The 23,534-nt window shown below is 41.5% G+C and overlaps 1 protein-coding gene across 1 annotated transcript; it reads right to left on the bottom strand.

The window, feature by feature from the left end:
- Positions 1-11,318: 11,318 nt before the first annotated feature.
- Positions 11,319-16,215, bottom strand: LOC148846903 (eukaryotic initiation factor 4A-11). The gene is made up of 5 exons (XM_088951875.1): positions 16,064-16,215; positions 14,613-14,697; positions 14,277-14,383; positions 13,415-13,845; positions 11,319-12,361 (listed from the first exon to the last, which is right to left on the bottom strand). Exons 2-5 carry the CDS (start codon positions 14,678-14,680, stop codon positions 11,726-11,728), a joined length of 1,242 nt encoding a protein of 413 aa, XP_088808001.1. The 5' UTR covers positions 14,681-14,697; positions 16,064-16,215; the 3' UTR covers positions 11,319-11,725.
- Positions 16,216-23,534: the final 7,319 nt, after the last annotated feature.

Below are 23,534 nucleotides of genomic sequence, written 5' to 3'. Positions count from 1 at the left end.
TGACGCTTGACGGTCGCACTCCAACAACCACCTGCCACCGCCACATGCTACCGCCATCTCTAGTTGTAGAGACAGCTCCGACAAAGAGAGCAGTGGCGGTTCTGTCCAAGCAGGGGTGATGACACCCGAACTGGCAGGAGCGCAGAGATAATCATACCCGACCTGATAGAAGCTTAGGAGTGAGTGCGCGAGGTGGTTATAAAAGACTCCCTGCCCCCCAAGAACAAGGTATGTGAACTTTGTGCCATCTGGTTTTATCTTGCCTTCAAGAGAATACTAACTTGAGCTTCAGAGCAATCTCACCGGGTTCCTCCTCAGAGATTCCTCATCTTCTCCATTTTAGGCTCCCTGTTGCTCCAGTCGGAGGCAAGGTCGTTGACAGCTAAGACCAGCTGGATTGCGCACCATCAATTGGTGTCGCTCCCATCCTTGAAGCAGAGCCGAGCTGGATTGACCCACTCGCGAGCTTCTTGCTAGATGGAATCCTCCCTACGGACCGCAATGCATCCAAGAGGGTGTAGCACCAGGCAGCCAAATACGTCATAATAGACGAACGGTTGTACCGACGGTCCTACACGCTCCCCTACATGCGTTGCTTGTGACCTGCTGAAGCCGAACTCGTACTCCGCGGCACTCATGAAGGTCTGTGCGACGGACACCTAGGGGGCAGAGCCCTCGCCCAAAAGGCAATTTGACAAGGATACTATTGGCCATCGATGAATGCAGAAGCTGTCGAGCTCGTCAGAAAATGTGACAAGTGTCAGAAGCATGCCAATATCCATCATCAGCCTGCTGTCGACCTCAAGTACCTCACCAGTCCATGGCTCTTTGCACAATGGGGCATCGACCACCTGGGGCCATTCCCGCTAGCAATAGGTGGGACTAAGTTCCTAGTGGTGGTAGTAGATTACTTCACAAAGTGGATAGAAGTTGAACCTTTGGCAACAGTTACAGCCCGAAACATACAGAACTTCTTTTGGAAGAACATAGTATGTCGCTTCGGGCTACCTCGGGTATGGATTTCCAACAACGGCAAGCAGCTCGAGGATATCAAGTTCCATGAATGGTGCCAAAATATGGGAATTCGTCAGAACTTCACATCGGTCACACACCTGCAGGCAAACAGTCAGACAGAAGTAATGAATAGAGTCATCCTCCGCGGACTGAAAGCACGACTAGACCGAGCTAAAGGGTTGTGGGCGGACGAGCTACCAAGTGTTTTATGAGCTCACCGAACTACGGAAAAAACCGCCACGGGAGAGACCCTCTTTAACCTCACCTACGGCACTGAAGCGGTAATCCCAACAGAAATCGAAATACCTACACTACGACTAGAAGCATCTGACGATCAGACAAATGGAGATGAGTTACGTACCAACCTCGACCTACTAGATGATGTAAGAGACCTCGCGCACATCCGGACAGCGGCCTACCAGCAAAAAATAGCTCGATACTACAATGCCAAAGTAAAGAAGCGGAGCTTCTGCGTCGACGACCTAGTTCTCCGTAAGATCATGGTACCCAAACCTGGCGTGGGCAAACTTGGACCAAATTGGGAAAGGCCCTATAGGGTAAAGAGAGTGCTCAGGGGGGAGGGGGGGGGCATACGAGCTCGAAACCTTAGAGGGCAAACAAGTACCCCGAGTATGGAATATCATCAATTTAAGGCGATACTACCTATAGACCACCAAGCGAAGTGGACAAAATCGCTACCAGAGACTAAGTATTAACAGGGACATCGACATCTCAGAGACTAAGTATTAACACCAAAACAGGTCGTGCGAGTGCAGTAACCTGGGCAAGAAACAAATCGGGCATATGGTCAGTTCGGCAAATACGATCAGTTCGGGAGAAAGAACAACCAACACTTAACCAAAAGAAAAGTCATTCCATTTCAAAATAAGGTAGTGTACATTTCGAACAAAAAAAATTTACATTTCACAGGCCCAGAGCTACTTCTTCATTATCAGAAGACACTTCAACGATACCCGAAAGTCCTGCCTCGCCCTTGGAATCTGGCTCACCATCAGCAGCATTGGCCATCTCCTGAGTTATGTGCGAAGTGGATACGACACTGATATCGAGCTTGGGGTATGTGTTCCGGATCATCCACCGGATCAGTTTAAAACCCCTTCTGTATGAGTCCACCATCAGGTCATCAAAGCGCGACGAGGTGATGTACTCATCGACGACCTTCTTCTTGGCATCTTCAATGCCTTGAGAAAAGATCTTCATCCTCTCCCTAATATCCTCATGAAGGTATTTAACCTAATGCTGTAGATCCAGCCTCAGGTCCGCCATGTGCTTCACTACTACTCCCATGGCCTCGGCATCTCTCTGAGACCTCGCCTGCCTGGTCTGTGCAACGCAAGCAGCCGCCTCAGCAGCGCGAGCAGCCGCCTCAGCAGCTCGGGATGTCATCTCGGCAGCTCACGCCTGCCTTGAGCTCCTTTCCACCTGGGCCGCCAAGGCATGGATAGAAGAGTTCACCTACCAAAAGGAAAGAACAAGTGATTAGAAGAACGACAACAAGAGGGATAAAAGCAAAAGAGCTCGACAAAAAATTTGAATTACCACCATGGCATGAGTGACAACACGACAGGCCACCTGGTTCAAAGGGAGATCGGTCCACACCACAACCTCCTCGGGGTAAATGGCCTCCCTACTCTTCTGAAGAGCGTGGTTTGGTGATAACACACTCCTGAATTCCCCTTGGGCTCCCGAGCCTGAGGGCCCAGTTCGCGTATAAGCAGACCCAGAGTAAGTAGGAGCCCCCGTGTAAGTAGTCTCAGCATAAGGGGCCCCTGCCGCTTCTTGCATTGGAGGAGCCATCTTGGGCTCCCTGGACGGATCCTCTGATGGGTAGTCTAGTACCTCGGGCTCCACGTCCCAAAGCAACTCGGCACGAGTTCATTTGGCGACTCACTTCCTCCTCTTCATACCTTGAAACAAGTGCCCACAACGAGTCCTTTCTGAGTCCATCACACCTACAAAAAGAGTTCAGCATCAGAAAAAACAAAAGAACAGCAAAAACAAAAAACCTCCAAGTAAGGAACCTACCCGAACTCAGGCCAGCTGCAATAAGCTTGGCCTCCGTCAGATATTGATGGCATTTTAGCCCAAGTCGCGCCCATTGCCAGAGGCCCTTCACCGTCTCTTTATCAAGCATAACACGGAGTCAGGGGCGGCCATTCCCCACCCGGTCTGAAACGGCCACCCCAATACACTTTGCACCCCGAAGTAGTCCTGCTTCCACGTCGAGACCTTGTTGGGAAGTTCATGTAAAAGCTTAAAACTCAGGCGAGGAGACAGGTGATACTCCCGCCTACGCCTGGGAAGGGGACCCGCTTGTTTCTTAAGCATCAAAATGGAAGAGAAGATCTCCAAGTTTAAAGGAAAATCCCTATTCACAAAATAGGGAGATTGTCCCCACCAAGTTACGAATGGAGTTCGGGTGAAGCTGGCCGACAGTAATGCCGAAGTGGTTCATGACCTTGACAAGGAGAGGGTGGAAAGGCAGGCGCAACCCCACAGCAAGCTGATCCCGGAATATCATGATCTCATTAGGACCGTGCTCCCAAGGGAAACTGCCCGAAGGTATAGAGTAGGCGTACTCCCCAGGCAGGTTAAACTGGGTAATAAGGGATTGAAGCCCCTCGGGCGTCATGGTCGAGGGCCAAACTTGTCTAACATCCGACCTCAACGAGAGGTGGACGCCAAACTGCCCGAGGTGACTCGGCCTATGGGCTCGAACTCTTCCTCAAGTTCTACCTCAGGTTCGCTAGGACCGTCGGGGGATGCAACTCGGTTCGTAGAACCTGCACCAGACCCCCTTGAAGAATTGTCTGAGCTATCCAAGCTAGACATCGGGAGGATAAGGGTTCCAGGAAAGTACTCACTCGGAAAAAGGCTTGAATGGACTATGAAAACTTGAAACACGTGAGTGCGAACTAAAAGCTCGGACGCGAGTTGAAACTTGGACGCGAGCTCAAGAAGCAAAGCGTAGAAGTGACAAAGCGACTAGGGTCCCCCACTATTTATACCCACAGTAACCAAGAATCAACGGCTCATATCAAAACCAATCCGACGGCCCGCAATCGCGCTGACCGCACGTCTCCTGAGACCGAGACGTGACTGGCCACACGTCTCTCAAAACTGAAGTGCACGTCTCCTCACATTAAAGGCGATAGCAGCATGTTTTCAAATTTGAAAAGACGCCTGTTGTCACATCCCCCAGTGGTGCGCTTTTTGAAATAAAGTGCGCGCTGTCACGTCTCCCAGCGGCACGCTTTTTGAATTTTTGAAATAAGGCGCGCGCTGTCACGTCTGCCAGCATTTGTAGGTAGGTCGACGCGTTTCCCGTCTTTTGGGCGCTCGAGAAACCCAAAGAACCCTGACAACGCACCTCACGCTATCGGTCAACCGAAATTCGAAGTACGAGACAAATCCACCTACTACCTCGCGAACTCCCCGCTCCAGGGCAAGACCCTTAGCACGAGGAGTGGGGGGCAATTGATAAAGGAAGATTGGGCCCGACCTCGTAATCACTCAACATGTGGCAAAGGCAACAGCTCGGCATAACAGCGCGCCCAAGGCACGAGCACCGAAGGGAGGAACCAGCAGTCCGAACTCCCAACCAGCAGTCTGAACTCCCTATAAGGAGCCCGAACTCTCCCTTAGGCTTTGAGCCTCACACAAGGCAACGACCCGAATTGGCCCGCCCCATGACAGTTCGGGACACTCCCCTATCCGAACTCGATACTTCACCTCGCTCACCACTCCAACACTTGCCTCTAGGACACCAAATTGAACAATCGTACCTCGTCTGACACCGAGGAAGTCCGTACCCAGGGGTGACGCACCTGACTGACTTGGGATTTGATGCTTGACAGCCGCACTCCAATGGCCACCTACCACTGCCACCTTCTACCGCCATCTCCAGTTGTAGAGATGGCTCCGACAAAGAGAAAAGTGGCGGTTCTGTCCCAACAGAGGTGATGACACCCGAACTGGTAGGAGTGCAGAGATAATCATACCCGACTTGACATAAACTTAGGAGTGAGTGTGCAAGGTGGTTATAAAAGGCTCCCTGCCCCGCAAGAACAAGGTATGTGAACTTTGCGCCATATGGTTTTATCTTGCCTTCAAGAGAATACTAACTTGAGCTTCGGAGCAATCTCACCAGGTTCCTCCCCGGAGATTCCTCATCTTCTTCGTTTTAGGCTCCCTGTTGCTCCAGTCAGAGGCAAGGTCATTGACAGTTAAGACCAACTGGATTGCGTACCATCAATTGGCACTGTCTGTGAGAAACCACACCATATTCCTTTTAAGTGGTTATGTTTTAAGCATTTTATGTAAATGCTTTGTAACTCTTTATAACTGTTACTTGTTTTATTTAAATAATTCACCCTGTTTAAACATTGTATCATCTTCTTCCTTGTGTCTCTTTGAATTGGTGGTACACATGATTATTGTATAGGTGTTATTTGTCTTTCTATTTTGAACGTTATTTTAAAATGGTTCAACGAGTATGGTAAACTAGTGCATGTCTATCAGAAGATTGTTGGTATATCATCTTGATAACAGATTTGCAAAGATCCTATTATACTATAGGAGTGAATGTGATTTTAAGGAGAAGAATCAAGTGGCAAGATTCATCATTTTACAATACTGTCGCACTTTAGCTTACTAGTTTTGCACCTCAGATGTCAACATTTGCAATGTTTCGCAACTAGAGCTAGATTCGAGTCAAGGTTTACAACTTGTTTACAAAAAAAAACCAGGTCCAAGCATAAGAACCTAGGCCCACGAATAAAGCCTATCTTTGTTATGCAATATCTTACTTCTATATTTTATTTTGTGATATTCCCAATGCACGGAGGGGATGGGCGGTGGGGAGCCTGTGGGCTACGCGCTATGTGGGAAATCAATTCCGTCTCCACTTGTTCCTATCCTTTCACACGCTTTGCACACAAAAAATTATTGCTGCGAACAATACAATTATACACGTAAGTTAAAACAAATAATAATAATAATAATCACCTAATACCTAATACAATATATTAATCTTAATATTGTCAGGCCGTGCTCGAGCATAAACTGGGCTTATTTAAAAAGTCCAAAACTGAAAAATAATATTTGGACTGAAAACGGGTCAGACCGAGCGTGCGCATAAAGCTACCTACCCCATGAAAAAGTATATTTCCAGTTGGTGTGAACTTGTGATTTTTTTAGTATACACCATTAATAATTTTCCCATATAACCCTTTTTTTTTCCCAAAGTACTAGTTGCGGGATTTGATTGGACATCAAAGTGGAATAAATCAATTAACACACGAACGAGTCAGCCATCGGTTGATTGTGTGAATTTGTGATCAATTATCTTTTTCTCCCCCTCCGGTCCTCCACCCACCCAATAAATTAATTGCCCTTAAAATCTCTCCCCCTTTCCTCATGAAATCTCTCTATACTATAGTACCGAATAAATTTATAACCTAGCAACTGCTATTATAAAGGTGGTAATGAATCAGGTCATTTTCATCAAAACTTTGGAGGCATTATGAATAGTTAATGCACTTCTGAATTATACTCTTTTGACTAGGGTCCAACTTGGAAGGGCTTGGTTTGACTTTTGTCAAAATTTAAATGGTCCTCCCTAAGTGTAAAATGTAAATTGGGGCCAACTCAAGTTGGAAAGGTAGGGAAAGAAAGGGAAACAAGGTTTTCCTACATTTCCCTTCCTTTTCCTATTTTTTCCTTCAAACCAAACATAGCCTTATTTCCAACATCATCCCTTAACCCAAAATTAAAACTTTCTTTCTATTAAATATGTTCATCAACATAGCCAACTTCCGACGTCTAGGTTAATTAAATAAAAACATTATTTAAAATTAATGAAATAGTGATTCAAATTTTTAAAATTAAGAGAATTTCAAAATAATAAAATAAGCTATCATATTTAGTTTGCAAAGAAAAGGATTTCTATTTGATCATTTTGGGAAGTAGAAAAATATATTTTCTAATAAATTTCCTCTTGACTCTTTCTTATATATTTGGGGGTTGCAACCTGGGTGGAATTAGAGCAAACGCATGCTCATTATTAAAAATTTAAATTATATTACTCAATATAAAATAAAATTAATAAATTATTTTTAAAATCACATTGTTTTAAAGTTAATTAAATTATTAAAGTAATCAATAATTAATTAATAAAATTGAAAAATATAAATTAATTACTATGAATAAAAACTATAATTAATTGTTATTGATAAAGCTATATTTGATTAAATTAAATTATTAATTTTATATTTTAAAATTAATAAAGATACAATCTAAATTTTGAAAATTGCAATAGTATTTTTAAAACTTAAAAGAAATAAAACTTCAATTTCAATTATAATTTTGAATCGAGTAATAATATTTAAAATTTTAAATAATAAAAATCATCATAGACAAGTATTTGTCCCAAAAATAAAGCATCAATTAGATTTGGCTCATTGTCGTAGGGCTCATAGATAAGCAAAGGGAAAATTAAAGGGAATTACCCTGTACTTTGGGGATAATGACAAACCTAAACTTTCACTTCTAACAATAAGGTACCCTATACTTTCCATTTGACTCAGTTTGGATGGAATGCAAATACAAATATGCAAAGTGCAAAACCTTGCATTTTGTTTTATTTTGTATGTATTTCTACTGTACATATTAGTATTTGCAATCTTTCAAGACTAAGCCTTAGGTTCTAAAGTTAAGTGGCAATAAGATTCATTTAGCTCTATTCCAACAACTAAGATAGGCAGAGAGCAAAAATCCGAACAAACAACCCTTTTTTAACAAATGGAAGAATTTCTCGGATAGCAGTCGAGCAGATAAGTTTGGTGGTGATCTTCTTATATCCTTAATACATATATTTTCAAAATTACTCAGTAGGTTTACACTCAACTCCTTTAAATGTTTACTATTCTAGTCCACCTCTTTTATATCTTATGTATAATATTTATTTTTGTGACTCTTTGTATTTTCTATTTTAGAAATTTTATCATTTGACTATGACATCATTTCATTTTTAGGTTGATTTTAGTTTTGGCATTCCAATTTCATCATTTACAAAAATACTTCTTACATTTCATACTTATCTTTGTTCAATATAATGAATATACAGTATTAATGACATGCCCGATTCATTTTTTTTGTATTATATATTTTATTTTATTTTTATTATTTAATTATGACATTATTTATTAATGGATTTGACCCCAAATGGTTGAATTGCTTACCCACCATCGAGAGGGAAGAAAATAGTTTTGTTTTCAAAATATTTGTTTTTATATTATTAAAATTAATGTTGTGGATTTAATTAGTACAATTTAATGATAAGAAAATTATATCTTAAATATATGATTTACTAAGAGAATATACCTTAGATATGAGATTTAATGAGAGATAATATGATAATAGTTTTATTTCTAGTTGGTTTTAAGTTATACATTTCGTTTCCATCATTAATAAAAATATTTCTTAGTTATCATCAATGTTTTCAACTTCTTGTTGACCTGGTAGATTGATCCGTTCAAATTGTTACTCAACCTTGATTCTAAGTTTAATTCTGTTGAAACTCTCCCTTTTGGTTAAAAATTGTCCAACTTGGGCAATTCAACCATTCCCGTTCGACCCAGTAACCACGTTGCAAGTTCTGTACTTAATTATGTGCAAACTTGTGGAAGCCATAACTTTGAACTCCGATGTCCCGACCAGGGTTATCGATTTATACATCCCAAGGGCATTATGCGCCTTGTCTTTCTATTTTCATAAAAAAAAACCCTATTTTGGCCCTAAATTACAAGTTTCAATATTTTTTATAAATAAAAAATTTAAAACAGAATTGAAAAACTTAAATAAATGTAACATAATATAAATATTATATGAAATATATGTAAAATATAACTATGATATATGTAAAACATAATTATACTATTTATTGATAAAATATGTATTTTTACACATGCACACACACATAGTGTTGACATTGGGCAATTTGACTCGTTTGACATTGACAGTTGAACTGGTGACTTGTTATTTGAAGGCAAAAACGGGTCAGCCTCTAGGTCGGTTTTTTAAAACATTGTTTATCATACTTACTATTGTTTAATATGTCAAATATATGACGTTAAAAACATTCTAATTATTTTTTTAATTCTATATTTTTGCATTTTATATATTTTTGAATTCTATTATTTAATTGTGGCAACATGGATTGGCCTATTTGACCCAAATGGTTTAATTTCTTACTACCCACCTAAATGAAAACACTATTTTTTAGGTAGATTTATTATATATGTATTTAGATTATTAATTATTATTAATCTATTATATTATTGAAATTATTAATTTAATATGTATGTATTTAATTATAGAGTTTAATGATGAGAAGAAACAAAGAATCCTTAAATATATGGTTCAATGAAGATGAATGCAAGTTAAGACCTTAAATATACGATAGGGAGTGGCTCTTTGTCGCCACCCTGTCCCATTGCCATTCCTACTCATTCAACAATCAACATTGAAGAAACCCAAGACTAAGCCAATAGGGATATCTGCACTCTCCAAACAAGAGTGGGGGATTGTTGTTTCAAGTAAAAGTTTGGGCCATTATGTTATCACACATCGGGAATATTTCTCTACTTATATGTTATCATTCATGTGGAGATGTTCCCAATGTGCAGTTTGTGATAAAGTGTTCGTAGGCATGGGCAGGGTTTTTGTGAATAGGAGATTGGGACTGCTTAAATATCACAAGGTTTTTGTGGATAGGAGATTGGGACTGCTTTAATTTCACTGCCTGGAAGTACAAGTTAGAACTTAGAAGGGCAAGTTATGTAAGAGTTAGTCCAAAATTCATTTGAAGCAACCTCTTCTATTTAATGCATCCACATCTTTTTTTAAATATTTTTTCAAATTTGCATCTTCAAACCTTATTCTGAGGATTTCACCGGTTCCTTGCTAATTAAATAAATAAAGTTGTTCATTTAAATCCTTTGGGATTAGGGAGAATGACTGTTCAGGCCTAAAATATTCAAAACCAAGCATTTTGGTTTCATTTGAAGGTGGGTGGTTGAATATTGTGATTTCGTTTTCAAACCCAAGCCTGACTAAGGTTCAATTTGGGATGAGAAACACACCTACCTGTGCACATGAGCTGTTCCGTACCTTTTCTTTTGCCCAGTTTAAGACACCTCACCAGTTTAAGACTCCACCCCCTAAACCAGTCAAAACCACGATACAACCACTGTAGGGGCATATCAGGATGCTCCCAAAACATTAAGTATCGACAATGCACATCAATACTTTGAATCTTGGGTGTGGGACTCCGGACCCGGGGCATTAAGCCCAATATCTAGGCATAGGACCAGGTTAGACCTGCCATTTCCACTTTGCCAGCTGAGCACCAAGTTGAGACTAGCAATGCTTGCAAAGTTCACACGTAACGAATGTGAAGGCTGACGGGATACCATCTAGGAATGGAGGGGAAAACACTGCAAACTCTGAAGGCGGCGGAATCCCGTGGTACGTTGGGAATAATATATCCAAATAACATTCATGGTCTGGGTTCTGTTTCCCGTTATTTGCCTTAGAATCCCAAATCCCAAATCGATATACTACTACGATCAATCTTACAGTCTAACCTCAGTTATGAATAACTGAACAAGTGTATGAGCAGCCCAAGAGTTTATATGAATTACCTGAATTAGTTGCGAAACCGGCCCAGCTTGGCAGGAATGGCTCATGATTTTTTTTTCTATTAAAAAAAATAATGTCTTAATTCCAGAGGCACTAGAATCCTGGTGGCAGAGAGTTTAACTCAAATCTGGCTCCCAACAGTACATCCCAATCGTGTATTGGAAACATCTCCCGGGACAAGTACGGGAGAAGTCCTCAATACACGGTGAGATGTGCATGTAGGTCGGGGGCGGGGCAGAACCCGAGAAAAAGTATGACTTCAAATTTCAATTGATAAAACTCACTGTACCATATCGTCGAGAATAATTAATTATGTATGCAAATTACATCGTTGCAACACTACAGTTATAGAAAAGCACACGTATCCCCTCGCCACCAGCAACAAGCAAACCAGTAATACAGTAAAATTTCACTCGGTACATTAACAATGTTCGATTAACAACTAGTGCATGATTTGTGCGCACGACCGATATCCGAGGCTTTCGGAAAATTCACCACTCAAACTAACTAGGGCCTCAAACTTGAAGAAAAAGAGGAAGTTGATAAACAATAATCAAAGAATATCAATTAAAGCAGAACACTGAAAAGGCATAAGAGAGACCTAATATTCAAGAGATTCTGGTCTCCAACATAAATAACAAATCATGTTTTCATTCTACAAAGTATCCCCTCACCATATTAAAAAGAAAACCAAGCAGAATGGGAGAAAGAACCAATCCAAACTACCTCATTTGGGTTAAATAAGGACACATAAGATACAAAAACCCTACCTGCAACAAAATTTGCAATAACAAATGCCCACCCACACCTATAATGGGCAATATTAATAAAATTCCCCATTGCAAATGTGCAGGACCCATTTAATTCGATAGTCAGATAAGTTCAAAGACACTAAATTAATAAACTAAACCTATAAAAGAGACACATTAAATAGTACTTAGCAAATAGGAAGATCTTACCTTCGATGTAAACCACGGACAAAATCTCATCACAGGAGATCAGCAACATTTGATGGCAGCTCCTCAATAACTACATTATAAAACTTCTGTATGTCAAACAGCATCCTCTCATCATCACGCGTCACAAAGTTAATGGCAACTCCTTTCCTTCCAAACCGTCCACTACGACCAATACGGTGAAGGTAATTCTCAGGCTGTGTAGGAAGGTCATAGTTTATGACAAGGGAAACTTGCTGCACATCAATACCACGAGCAAGCAGATCTGTGGTAATGAGTACACGGGAGGAACCCGACCGGAATTCTCGCATGATGATATCCCTGGTATTCTGGTCCATGTCCCCATGGGTGGCAGAGACTGTGTGGTCACGGTTCCGCATCTTGTCAGTCAGCCAATCAACCTTGCGTCGGGTGTTCACAAAGATGACACTCTGAGTGATGGCAAGGGTCTCGTACAAATCACAAAGTGTCTCAAGTTTCCAATCTTCCTTTTCAACATTGACATAGAACTGCTTGATACCCTCAAGTGTGAGCTCATCACGCTTCACTAAAATCCTCACAGGCCTGTTCATGAACTTCCTTGTAATCTCAAGAGCCTCGGGAGGCATTGTGGCAGAAAAGACTCCAACCTGGACTTTTGATGGCAGGAGCTGGAAAATATCATAAATCTGATGAAAAAGATTATGTCAGAATGTAGACGATGGGACTCTCCCAAAACTCAAAACATCAGATCATCTTAAAAAGGCAACACAGTTATTCAACTAAATAACTAGCATATATTCTAAAATGCAGAACCATGAAACAATAACTTGGCAAGATATACAAGTCGAAATAGCAACATCCAAGAAACTCTTAACGGATTATTTGTCAATTAAAGCAGAAATATCATGAATGCCAAGGGGGATTATACAGTAAGGTGCAATAAAAAATGCATTGCCTCGTTAGTTGGTTGTTATTTCCCAATAATACAACTTGATCAGAGTAGATTCTCAACAATTTCCTTACAATCCATAGATATACAGGGTTAACAAACTATGATGCCATGTAAGGTTCAAAGTATCGATATGATATGCCCCACATGTATCTTTTGGTCTCAATACATCTATTAAGAGGTGTTTCACGACCCCATTTATTTCAATAAAAAAACACTTAAAAATCATCTCCAGAAATAAAATTTTGAAAAAACACTAAAAAAAAGCATTGAGCGGTGAGTTTTTAGTACCGATAAGCCCCTGCCAATACACAGGGGTACATCGATACTTTGAACCTTGATGCCATGTGCCTTGGTCAACAAAATTTACCTATGCCCAAATTAACTCTTTTTCCTTTTTCACAAAGTAAATATCGTTAAAATTAACCATGACTATATTAAAATTCTTTCAACTTTTGCTACCAATCAAATTGCCTTGGATTCAAAACGGAAAAACAAACAATGAGAAAACTAAAAAGGAGCTGCATATGATAATGGTTCACAAAAAGCTAACCTTTAGATTTTGAAATGAAACAATTTTATGGCAGAGCAGCCAAAGTTTCTTTTCCTCCCATGAAAATGACATATAAAACTTTTGCTCTGATAATAGGACTTTTTAATGTATATTGAATTCGCATAAAGACATACCATACAGGACAAGGATAGCACGTAATTGCATGCTTACAACATTGGCTACAAGCATATCACAGAATTAGCATTATAAACTAACAAAGACAGAAGGAATTATTACCTGATCTTTGAAACCTCGTGAAAGCATTTCATCAGCTTCATCCAATACAAACATCTTAATGTAATCAGGGCGAAGTGACTGTCTCCGCAACATGTCAAATACACGACCAGGAGTACCGACAACAACATGAACTCCATTTGAGAGAATACGTTGATCCTCACGGACACTGGTTCCTCCTACACAGGCATGCACTTTAACACCAAGATAGTCACCCAAAGCCCTCATCACCTTCTCAATTTGTTGTGCAAGTTCTCGAGTGGGTGCAAGAACCAAGGCCTGGCATTCAACTAGACTATAATCAAGCTGCTGCAGAATTCCAGAGCAGAAAGTTGCTGTTTTTCCCGTTCCAGATTGCGCCTGCTGAATTACATCAAGCCCTTTGCAGAAGGGCACAATACCCCTTTGCTGTATTGCAGAGGGCTTCTCAAACCCTTAAACAAATGAAGTAGAAGACTTTCAATATTACTACCTATCCTTGGAAAAAGAGTGCCAAACCAACAATGCATCATGTAAAATAAACTTCAGGTGAATAGCTCAGAAAAAAAAGTTCCATAGCATAAATGAAAAACAAACTTTGTGGAGCATTGCAGCACAAAATTTCATGATAGCACCACCAAGGACAACCAAGTAAGAATGTTTAGGTGGGAGTCCAGACCATGTCAGGTTTCACATAAATACACCTCCTAGAAATACAAATCTTCTATTTTTTGAACTGTAGGTCAGATTTATAAGGTTCCACCAATCAGACCTAGTCTGATGCAAGATCTCATAAACTGGCATGTCAAATGCTTCATGGTAAACGTGATATGTGAATACTCAACATGCTGTTTAATTAAAAATTAGCAGAACAGTAAGGACCAACCATATGCATAGATGCCCCTCAGAAGATTCTCTTGCAAGCCCATGGCATCAAAACTTTCATAAACTTCATCATATGATGTAAAAAAATCCTGTCCATCTGATGTGAGTCTGCTCATTAAATCAAAATCATCATTAGGAAGGCTTTAAAATCCTATGTAAATTAATTTACAGATTAAAATTAATTCACAAAAGTAGAGTGGACAAACACAACAACACACAGAGGAGATTCATGCAAAGCCAAATCACCAGAATTTCTCCATATTTTTTCTTGTTCTTTTCCTTTTATTTTTATTTTTCACATTTTATTTTCTCGTTTTTGATGGTGGAGGAGACTTACAGCTCATTCATTTTGGCATCATATTGACGTGCATCAAATTGTGAACCTTCTGGTGCCAATCCCGCCATGATTGCAAATATTAAATCTACATGCACAAATTTCAAACAAATAAGAACCTGAGTAACTTTTTAGATACAATAATGGAAACTTCTATGTCATACAGCTCTTTCCATTTCATTGGCTGTAATGGATAATAAAAACAGTGCTACTAAAACCACAATTGATATATTACGGCCACAGAATGCACCAACAGCTTGTTTAAAATTTCTATAGAAAATAAAAAATTTGAATGGGTAGTTATAAATTAGAATTAAAAAGATAAAGCATGTAGAAATGAGTTGAGGATGGTTAAATAATGCATCCCAGCATTCACCCACAGACAAATCACAAGGTAAATATGAAAATCTATACAATGTCAGGGAAGCAGAAAATTGTATTTTCATAGAAGATGAATGCACCCACAAAAAGCAATGAAAATATTGCAAAATCATGCTTTTTTGGGACGGAAGGGGGGAAGCAGGGATGAAATAATAGCAGAGGAGCACCTTCCTGATACCTGGTGGCACTGTTTCATCTTTTCAACTACCTACACATGTTAGGCTTATTTAGAAGAAGGGAAAAAACTTATGCTGTGGTACAATGTCAGCACAGGGAAAATTTCGACTCGACAAGAATAAATGTTCCATTCAGAAATCATGATCGATATCATCCTGTAATTTATCTCCAGCTCAAAGACGGCATAAAAGTACACGGCTCCAATCATCAGGTAGTGCATCCAATAAGACAAATTTGAAAGAAATAAATACTCAAATTCAAACAGCTGTTCTAATTGCTGAAAATTTTATTACCTTAAACACGCCAATGAAATCCTGAAAAAAAAGAACTTCAACAAAAATCAATAACTGCGTGAGAGATGATGGAAAAAAATAGCATCTCTTTTCACTGGTTCACTTCTACCAATCCAAACAAAGTTTAGCTTCAATACACTTTCCATAAGAAGCAAAATATGTTTCGCTAAATTTGCAAATGTTGCAAGATCGACTACAATAGTAAAAGCTTAAGCTTCCTTGGACCAACTTCCTACACTTAACCCTTAAAAAATGTCCAATAAAACGATCAAACCCTAAATCGAACTAAAATAATACAATTTTGAGAAAAAAAAAAGAGGAATCTATAATCAGGTAGATCCTATCCACGACAGTGAAAAATAAAAAATATATAATCGATAAGCAGGTGGATCGATCTATCTCAAGAACATAAATCTGCACCGAAAGGGGGTGACATAATTCTAATGATGTTTGGACATGGTTAACAGCTTTAGCACTAAACTCAGCACAAAAACTATCCAGAAAACCTTCAAACAATGAGATTTAGATACTAAACACATAGTCGAACAAATATTGAGTGCAGATGAAACATAGAACAAACACAAGCGGATTAGAAGAGGCCACCTGCTAGTGAAGAAGATCGCTGGTGATCACTGGTGATGAAAGATAGACGATGAGAGGCGAGGGCGATAGCGTTAGAGCCTTTTTAGGGTTAGGGTTTCCCAACTCCTCGGATCTCCGCCGTGGAGTTAAGGAACGCTAGTAGAGTTGAAGAGGGATTGCGAAAGGAAAGTGAGTTTTCGATATATAATGCTGTGGTTGGAGCGGGAACATGATTCGGGTAGATCCGAGTCCGAATCAGAGGCAGTTTCCGTTTTGTAGCAGGATCTATTTCAGTACGATGGCTATTATGCTGCTTAAAATGAGTGTAGCCGTCAATCTTGCTTCGAGATTTGGATGGGTCTCATCTACGAAATCGCCTACAATAAAGTTCGCATCTCTTGTTCGCTTTGTATTCGGATTGTTCATGAATCTTACAGAATTCTAAAGTGTAAATCGGGCTGTGCCGTCCGCGACCCGATACGAATTTGGACCGGCCCAGTAGGATGGTCGGGCTATGCCAGGCCCAGTATGATCATGTGAGCTGGTGGGCCTGGGGTTTTAGGTCTACAGGTCGGCACAACATGGCATGATCAAACGGGCCTGCGGGTTGGTATTGCCCATATATATTATTTATATATATAATATTATATAAATTATACTTATATAATAATATTAAGTATACAATATATTAATAAAATATATTTTTTTATTTTATTTTATTATTGTATATATAAGTAATTTTATACACAAATTCATATAAAATTAAAATTTTAACTTTTTTATCATTTTTATAAATAAATAGCTTTGGCCTGATGCATGGCCTGACCTGGCCCAATACAGGCTCACACAGGCCTAGACCGTGGGCCATGCTGGGCCAACCCCCAAAATTTTCACTGAAGAAGATGGCACGGCCCACTTTATACCTCTAAGAAGTCCAGAGTCCATACATAATTCAAAAGTTCGCATCTCCTTTTTTTTTTAATTCTGCAACATATGTCTGTCCCTTTTTTGCTCCTCCAAATTTGTTCCGATGCAAATTATAATAAAAATATTAAAATGAGCTCAAATAATTTAAAGCAAAAGGTTTTAACTATAAATGTATAAATGCAGTGATCAATCTCACACATACATTTTTTCTAGTTGAATTTACACTCATAAGTGGTGTTGTATAATCAATAATGATACCAATACATATTTTTTCAAATAAAACCAATATTTTTCTTAGGGTTCTATATAAGTCATAAGACTCGTAAAAGTTAAATTCAAATATTATATATCATATATAATTAATATTCTTATACATTTTATATATCACATGTTATTATACTTTTATAATTAAAAAATAAAAATAAAATAAAAACTGGTTAATGTTTATATGGTCAAAATCCTTGTCACCATATTATGTGTTTTATGAAACATAACATCATTAACACCTAAGGAAAAATATTTTTGAAAGAATAAATCTAATCATGTCATATTTACTTCAATTTCAATCTAAACAAGTACACAACCAGAACATAAGCATAATACTTTCTGCAGGAACTGGATGGTTGGTAAGGTTGTAGTGAAGACTTATGTTCGAGTCCTCTTGTTGGGGGTTGGGTTACCCTTATTTGTTTAGTTCATGAAGCAAAAATAAATAAATACTTTCAGCATTTTTGTAAATGCTTAATAAAAAAAAAAGATAAATTATTTATACCACCAATGAGATCTCAAAACTTGTTTGTCTTCTTGTTTGCCTTTTTGTTCATTGTATGGACAAACGTGGTTATGCTTATTGATAAATAAGTTTTTTTCACTAATAAAAAGTAAAGCAGACTTAAGGTGGTTGATTGAGATCTAAAAATGATGTGCAACTAATATTAAGGAATACATTATAGTTGAACTCTTGAAATATGCATTGTAAGATGCTTCCATAGAGGGCACAAGTAATTATCAGCCTGTTTTGAGAGAAACACACAATAGTTGGTTAACAAAAATATATATATATATATATATATATATATATATATATATATATATATCAAAATGGCAATATGATATAGAAAAATACATATGGGCAAGGTTCAAAAAATTGTTGTTTATCGGCAGATAAGATACGAATGGTATTGGTGGGTCATTCATATAAGAGTGTTTTGGGGGTTTGACCTATTTCAAGGGATAGGCAGGCCCAAGACATGTCTTAATCTATTTTTGAAAAAGAAAGGTGGGTGCAACTCACAAGGTTCAAGCTTCAAAGTACTAATACACCCCTTGCGTCTTAGCGGGGTATATCAATACTTATAACCTTGCATGTGGGTAGTTTGGGGTTTAAAAATGTATAAACTTAAAATAACTAGGGGTGCAATTTTTGGAGGTTAGGATTGGGGTTTTGTCAAAGGGCTTAACCCAAAGCCTGTGTAAATTGTTAGTTCGGGGCCAACCCAACTTGCACCTTTAATAATAACCTCATGGGGACAGGTTTTTTTTTTTTTTGGTGGGTGGGGTTGTGGAGGGGGCAAAACGCAATTCTTCATTGAAAATGCTCAAACAACAACCTAGGTTGAGCATTAGGAGCAATCGACGTTAACAAGGAAATCGCCAATAAAACAAGTCATTATCCTTCGATAGAAACAACAAAGCCCTTGAAGACTCTCATAACAATGAAGACATAATATAGACACTTGATGAAGGAAGATTTGGCCCGACCTCACAGTTATGTGACACATGGCAAAGGCAACATCTCGGCACAATATAGACGACGCTCTCGTCATAAAGCTAAGGATCAGCGATTTCGAAGTCCGGCGTGTACTGGTAGACTCAGGCAGTTCGGCGGACATCCTATTCAAATTGGCATTCGACCAATTGCAGTTGTAGAAAAGTGAATTGAAACCCGCGCACACCCCTCTGGTGGGCTTCAGTGAGAGGAAGTCAGGCCCCTGGGGAAGATAACAGTACCTGTGGAAGTCGGCACATGGCCATGCGCAGTAAGACTCAACCACGATTTTCTGGTGGTCGCGACCCTCTCCCCATACAACGTCATAATAGGACGACCAATTAGCATATTTTGCGTGTTGTAGTGTCCACCTATTATCTGGCAATGAAGTTCCCAACGGACTTCGGTGTGGGGGTAGCGCGGGGTGACCAACTTGAGTCCCGCAAATGCTATGTTGCCGCCCTAAAGGGAAAAACCAAGGCAGCCGACGACTTCAAACTGGAGCGGCCTGCGGAGCAGGGCGAGGAACGAGCTTCGCCCACTGAGGAAACAGTCGCAGTCCCGACCTCGGCTACAGATCCGGCACGAACACTCCAGATCGGTGCCTCCATCAAGGACCCTTTGCGAACTGAACTGTCAGACCCATTAGACAGAAGAAACGCAACTTAGCCTCGGAGCACCGAGGGCGGTCGATGAAGAAGTCGAAAAGCTCCTCGCAGCGGACTTCATAAGGGAAGTTCATTACCCAAGCTGGGTAGCCAACCCAGTGCTGGTGAAAAAAGCCAACGGCAAGTGGCGCATGTGCGTTGACTACACCGACCTGAACCGAGCTTGCCCAAAAGACTACTTCCCCCTGCCCCGAATTGACTGCCTAGTGGACGCGACCTCGGGACATGAGCTGCTAAGCTTCCTGGACGCCTACTCAGGATACAACCAGATCAAGATGGATCAGTCCAACCAAGAAAAATCCAGCTTCATTACCGAGTTCGGCCTGTACTGTTACAAGGTCATGCCCTTCGGGCTAAAGAATGCTGGTGTGACCTTTCAAAGACTTGTAAATAAACTTTTTCGGCCTTTAATTGACACAAAAATCGAATGTTATGTAGATGACATGGTCGTCAAAACACAGTTTTCGCGAGACTAAACCCGAACAAGTGTGTCTTCGGTGTCACCTCGGGTAAGTTTCTAGGGTACATTGTCAACCGGTGCGGTATTGAGGCCAACCCGGACAAAATAAATGTCATCCTTGATATGAGACCACCTTGGAAAGTAAAAGAAGTTCAAAGGCTAAACGGCCGCATAGCCGCTTCAGGTCCAAGTCGGCAGACCGTTGCCTACCTTTCTTTAAGGCAATCAAAGGCAAAGGGTTCGAATGGACCCGAGATTGCCAGCTCGCGTTCGACGAGCTAAAGACTTACCTCGCCACCGTACCAACCTTAGCCAGACTCGATGAGGGCGAGATCTTAGAACTCTACCTCTCGGTGAGCGACGAGGTGGTCAGTTCGGCATTAGTAAAACAAGAAGACCGGGTCCTGCGTCCCGTCTATTATGTTAGTAAAATTCTGCAGGGAACAGAGACGTGGTACCCACAGATAGAGAAAATAGCCTACGCACTGGTGATATCAGCTCGGAAACTCCGCCCATACTTTCAAGCTCACATAGTCGTCGTCTTAATCGACAAACCCCTAAGGCAAGTCTTGCTGAAGCCTGAGGTCTTCGGTAGGCTGACGAAGTGGGCCATCGAACTCAGCGAGTACGATCTCCAGTACAAACCACGGACCGCAATTAAAGCCCAAGCTTTGGCAGATTTTATCACCGAGTGCACTTTCAGCCACGAAGCCCAACAGGTTGAGTCCGAGGTCCCCAATTTGGGCAAACCCGGAACTCCCGAGCCAATAGAGTCTGAACCCCGTGAAGTAGCAGCCAGTGTGGCATCTCTCCTAGTCAGGCAAAACGCGAACTGGGATGAGGAGCCTTGGATCCTTCACGTAGATGGTTCCTCGAACCAGCAAGGCAGCGGGGCTGGATTAGTCTTATGCGGCCCGGACGGCACAAAATTGGAAAACGCACTACGCTTTGAGTTCACGACATCTAACAACGAGGCAGAATACGAAGCACTAATAGCCGGGCTGAACTTAGCGCAAATGGTAAGAGCAAAACACTTGGTCATCTGCAGCGATTCCCAGCTCGTGGTCAACCAAGTCACGGGCGAGTATGAAGCACGCGAGCTCTCTATGATCGCATACTTGGCGAAAGTAAAAGAGGCCTTGCTCGACTTCCAGTCACACTTTATCAGGCAAATCCCGAGGTCAGAGAACACTGAGGTCGACACTATCCCGGCCAGCACAAGTCACAACAACATGAGAACTGTGTACATAGAGAATTTACCTCGGCCTAGTATTCTCGGGGGGGGGGGGGCAGAGGAGGTCGCTCCCATCCTCGAAACAGAGCCGAGCTGGATCGACCCACTCGCGATCTTCTTGATAGACGGAACCCTCCCTGCAGAATGCAATGCGGCCAAGAGGGTGCAGCTCCAGGCAGCCAAATACGTCATAATTGATGAACGGTTGTATCGACGGTCCTACACGCTCCCCTACTGGCGTTGCCTACGACCTGCCAAAGCCGAGTTCGTACTCCGCGACACTCATGAAGGCCTATGTGGCGGACACCTGGGTGGCAGAGCCTAAAAAGCACTTTGACAAGGATACTACTGGCCAACGATGAAGGCAGAAGCAATAGAGCTCGTCAAAAAATATGACAAATGCCAAAAGCACGCCAATATCCACCATCAGCCTGCTTCCGACCTCAAATACCTCGCCAGCCAGTGTTCTTTTGCACAATGGGGCATCGACCTCCTGGGGCCATTCCCGCCAGCAATAGGAGGGAGAAAATTCCTAGTTGTGGCAGTGGATTACTTCATGAAGTGGATAGAAGCCGAACCTCTAGCAACAGTTACGGCCCGAAACATATAGAACTTCTTTTGGAAGAACATAGTATGTCGTTCTCGGGTTACCTCGGGTACTAATTTCCGACAACGGCAAGCAGTTCGAGGATATCAAGTTCCAAGAGTGGTGCTAGAACATGGGGATTCGACAGAACTTCACATCAGTTGCGCACCCGCAGGCATACGGTCAGACGGAAGTTATGAATAGAGCCATCCTGTGCGGACCGAAAGCACATCTAGATCGAGCTAAGGGATTGTGGGCCGAAGAGCTACCAAGCGTTTTATGGGCCCACCAAACTACGAAAAAAACTGCCACGGGAGAAACCCCCTTCAACCTCACCTACGGCACTGAAGCAATGATCCCGGCGGAAATCGAAGTACCAACATTGCGACTACAAACATACGACGAACGGACAAACGAAGATGAGTTACGGACCAACCTTGACTTACTGGACGAGGTAAGGGACCTCGCGCACATCCGGACAGCGGCCTATTAGCATCAGGTAGCTCGCTACTTCAATGCTAGAGTAAAGCAATGAAGCTTCTGGGTCGGCGACCTGGTCCTTCATAAGATTATGGTGCCCGAACCCGGCGTGGGCAAGCTTGGACCAAATTGGGAAGGGCCCTATAAAGTAAAGAGAGCGCTTGGGGGGGCATACGAGCTCGAAACCTTAGAAGGCAAACAATTACCTCGAGCATGGAACATTGTGAACTTAAGGCGATACTACCTATAAACCGCCAAGCGAAGTGGACGAAATCGCTTCAAAGGCCTAAGGGCCATGATGCAGAGCCAAGAGGAACATCAATGTAAGCAAGCAAAGAAAAGTCGGGCATATTATCAGCTCGGCAAAAAATCAGTTCGCTACAAAATCCTTAGCACCGAAACAGGTCACATAAGCACAATAACCCGGACAAGAAACAATGGCATATTATCAGTTTGACAATGAATCAGTTTGGGAAAAGAAACAGTGTCTTTACATGCCCGGAGCTACTTCTTCGCCATCAGAAGGCACTTCAACAACACCCGAAGTCCCTGCCTCTCCTTTAGAATCCGGCTCGCCATCGGCAGCATTGGCCATCTCCTGAGTTATACTTGAAGTGGAGATGGCACTAACATCGAGGTCGGGGTATGTGTTCCGGATCATCCATCGACTTAGCTTGAACCCCATTCAGTAAGAATCCACCATTAGATCGTCAAAACGCGGAGAGGCAATATAGTCTTCAACGGCCTTCTTCTTGGCGTCTTCAATGCATTGGGAAAAATCTGCGTTTTCTCCCTGATGTCCTCTTGAAGATATTCGACTTGGTGCTACAAATCCAACTTTTTCAAGTCCGCCATGTGCTTGACGACTACCCCCATGGCCTCGACATCACGCCGAGACATCGCCTGCTTGGCCATGGCGGCACGGAAAGCCTCTTCAGCAGCATGGGCGGCAGCCTCAGTAGCTCGCGCCTGTCGCGAACTCCTCTCCACTTGGGCTGCTAAGGCATGAATAGAAGAATTCACCAACCAAAAGAAACAAGTGAGCAACAACAGCAAAAGTGATAGAAAATGAAGGCAGACAAAATCTGACTTACCACCATAGCATGTGTTACAGCGCAGCATGCGACCTAATTCAAAGGAAGATCAGTCCACACTGTGATCTCCTCGGGGAAAGTAGCCTCCCTATTCTTCTGAAGAGCGTAGTTCGGGATCAACATGCTCCTGAACTCCCCTTGAGCTCCCGAGCCCGAGGGCCCAGCTCGCGTATGAGCAGACCCAAAGTGGGCAGGAGCACTGGAGTAAGCAGGAGCACCCGTGTGAGTAGTCTCAGCGTAAGGCACCCCGGCCGCTTCATGCATTGGTGGAGTCA

This window comes from Nelumbo lutea, chromosome 6 (genome assembly GCF_056320005.1).
Source record: "Nelumbo lutea isolate HS-2025 chromosome 6, American lotus-T2T, whole genome shotgun sequence".
NCBI lineage: Eukaryota > Viridiplantae > Streptophyta > Magnoliopsida > Proteales > Nelumbonaceae > Nelumbo > Nelumbo lutea.
The sequence above is the reverse complement of the archived record's forward strand: the minus strand, read 5'-3'. Positions and strand labels throughout refer to the sequence as shown.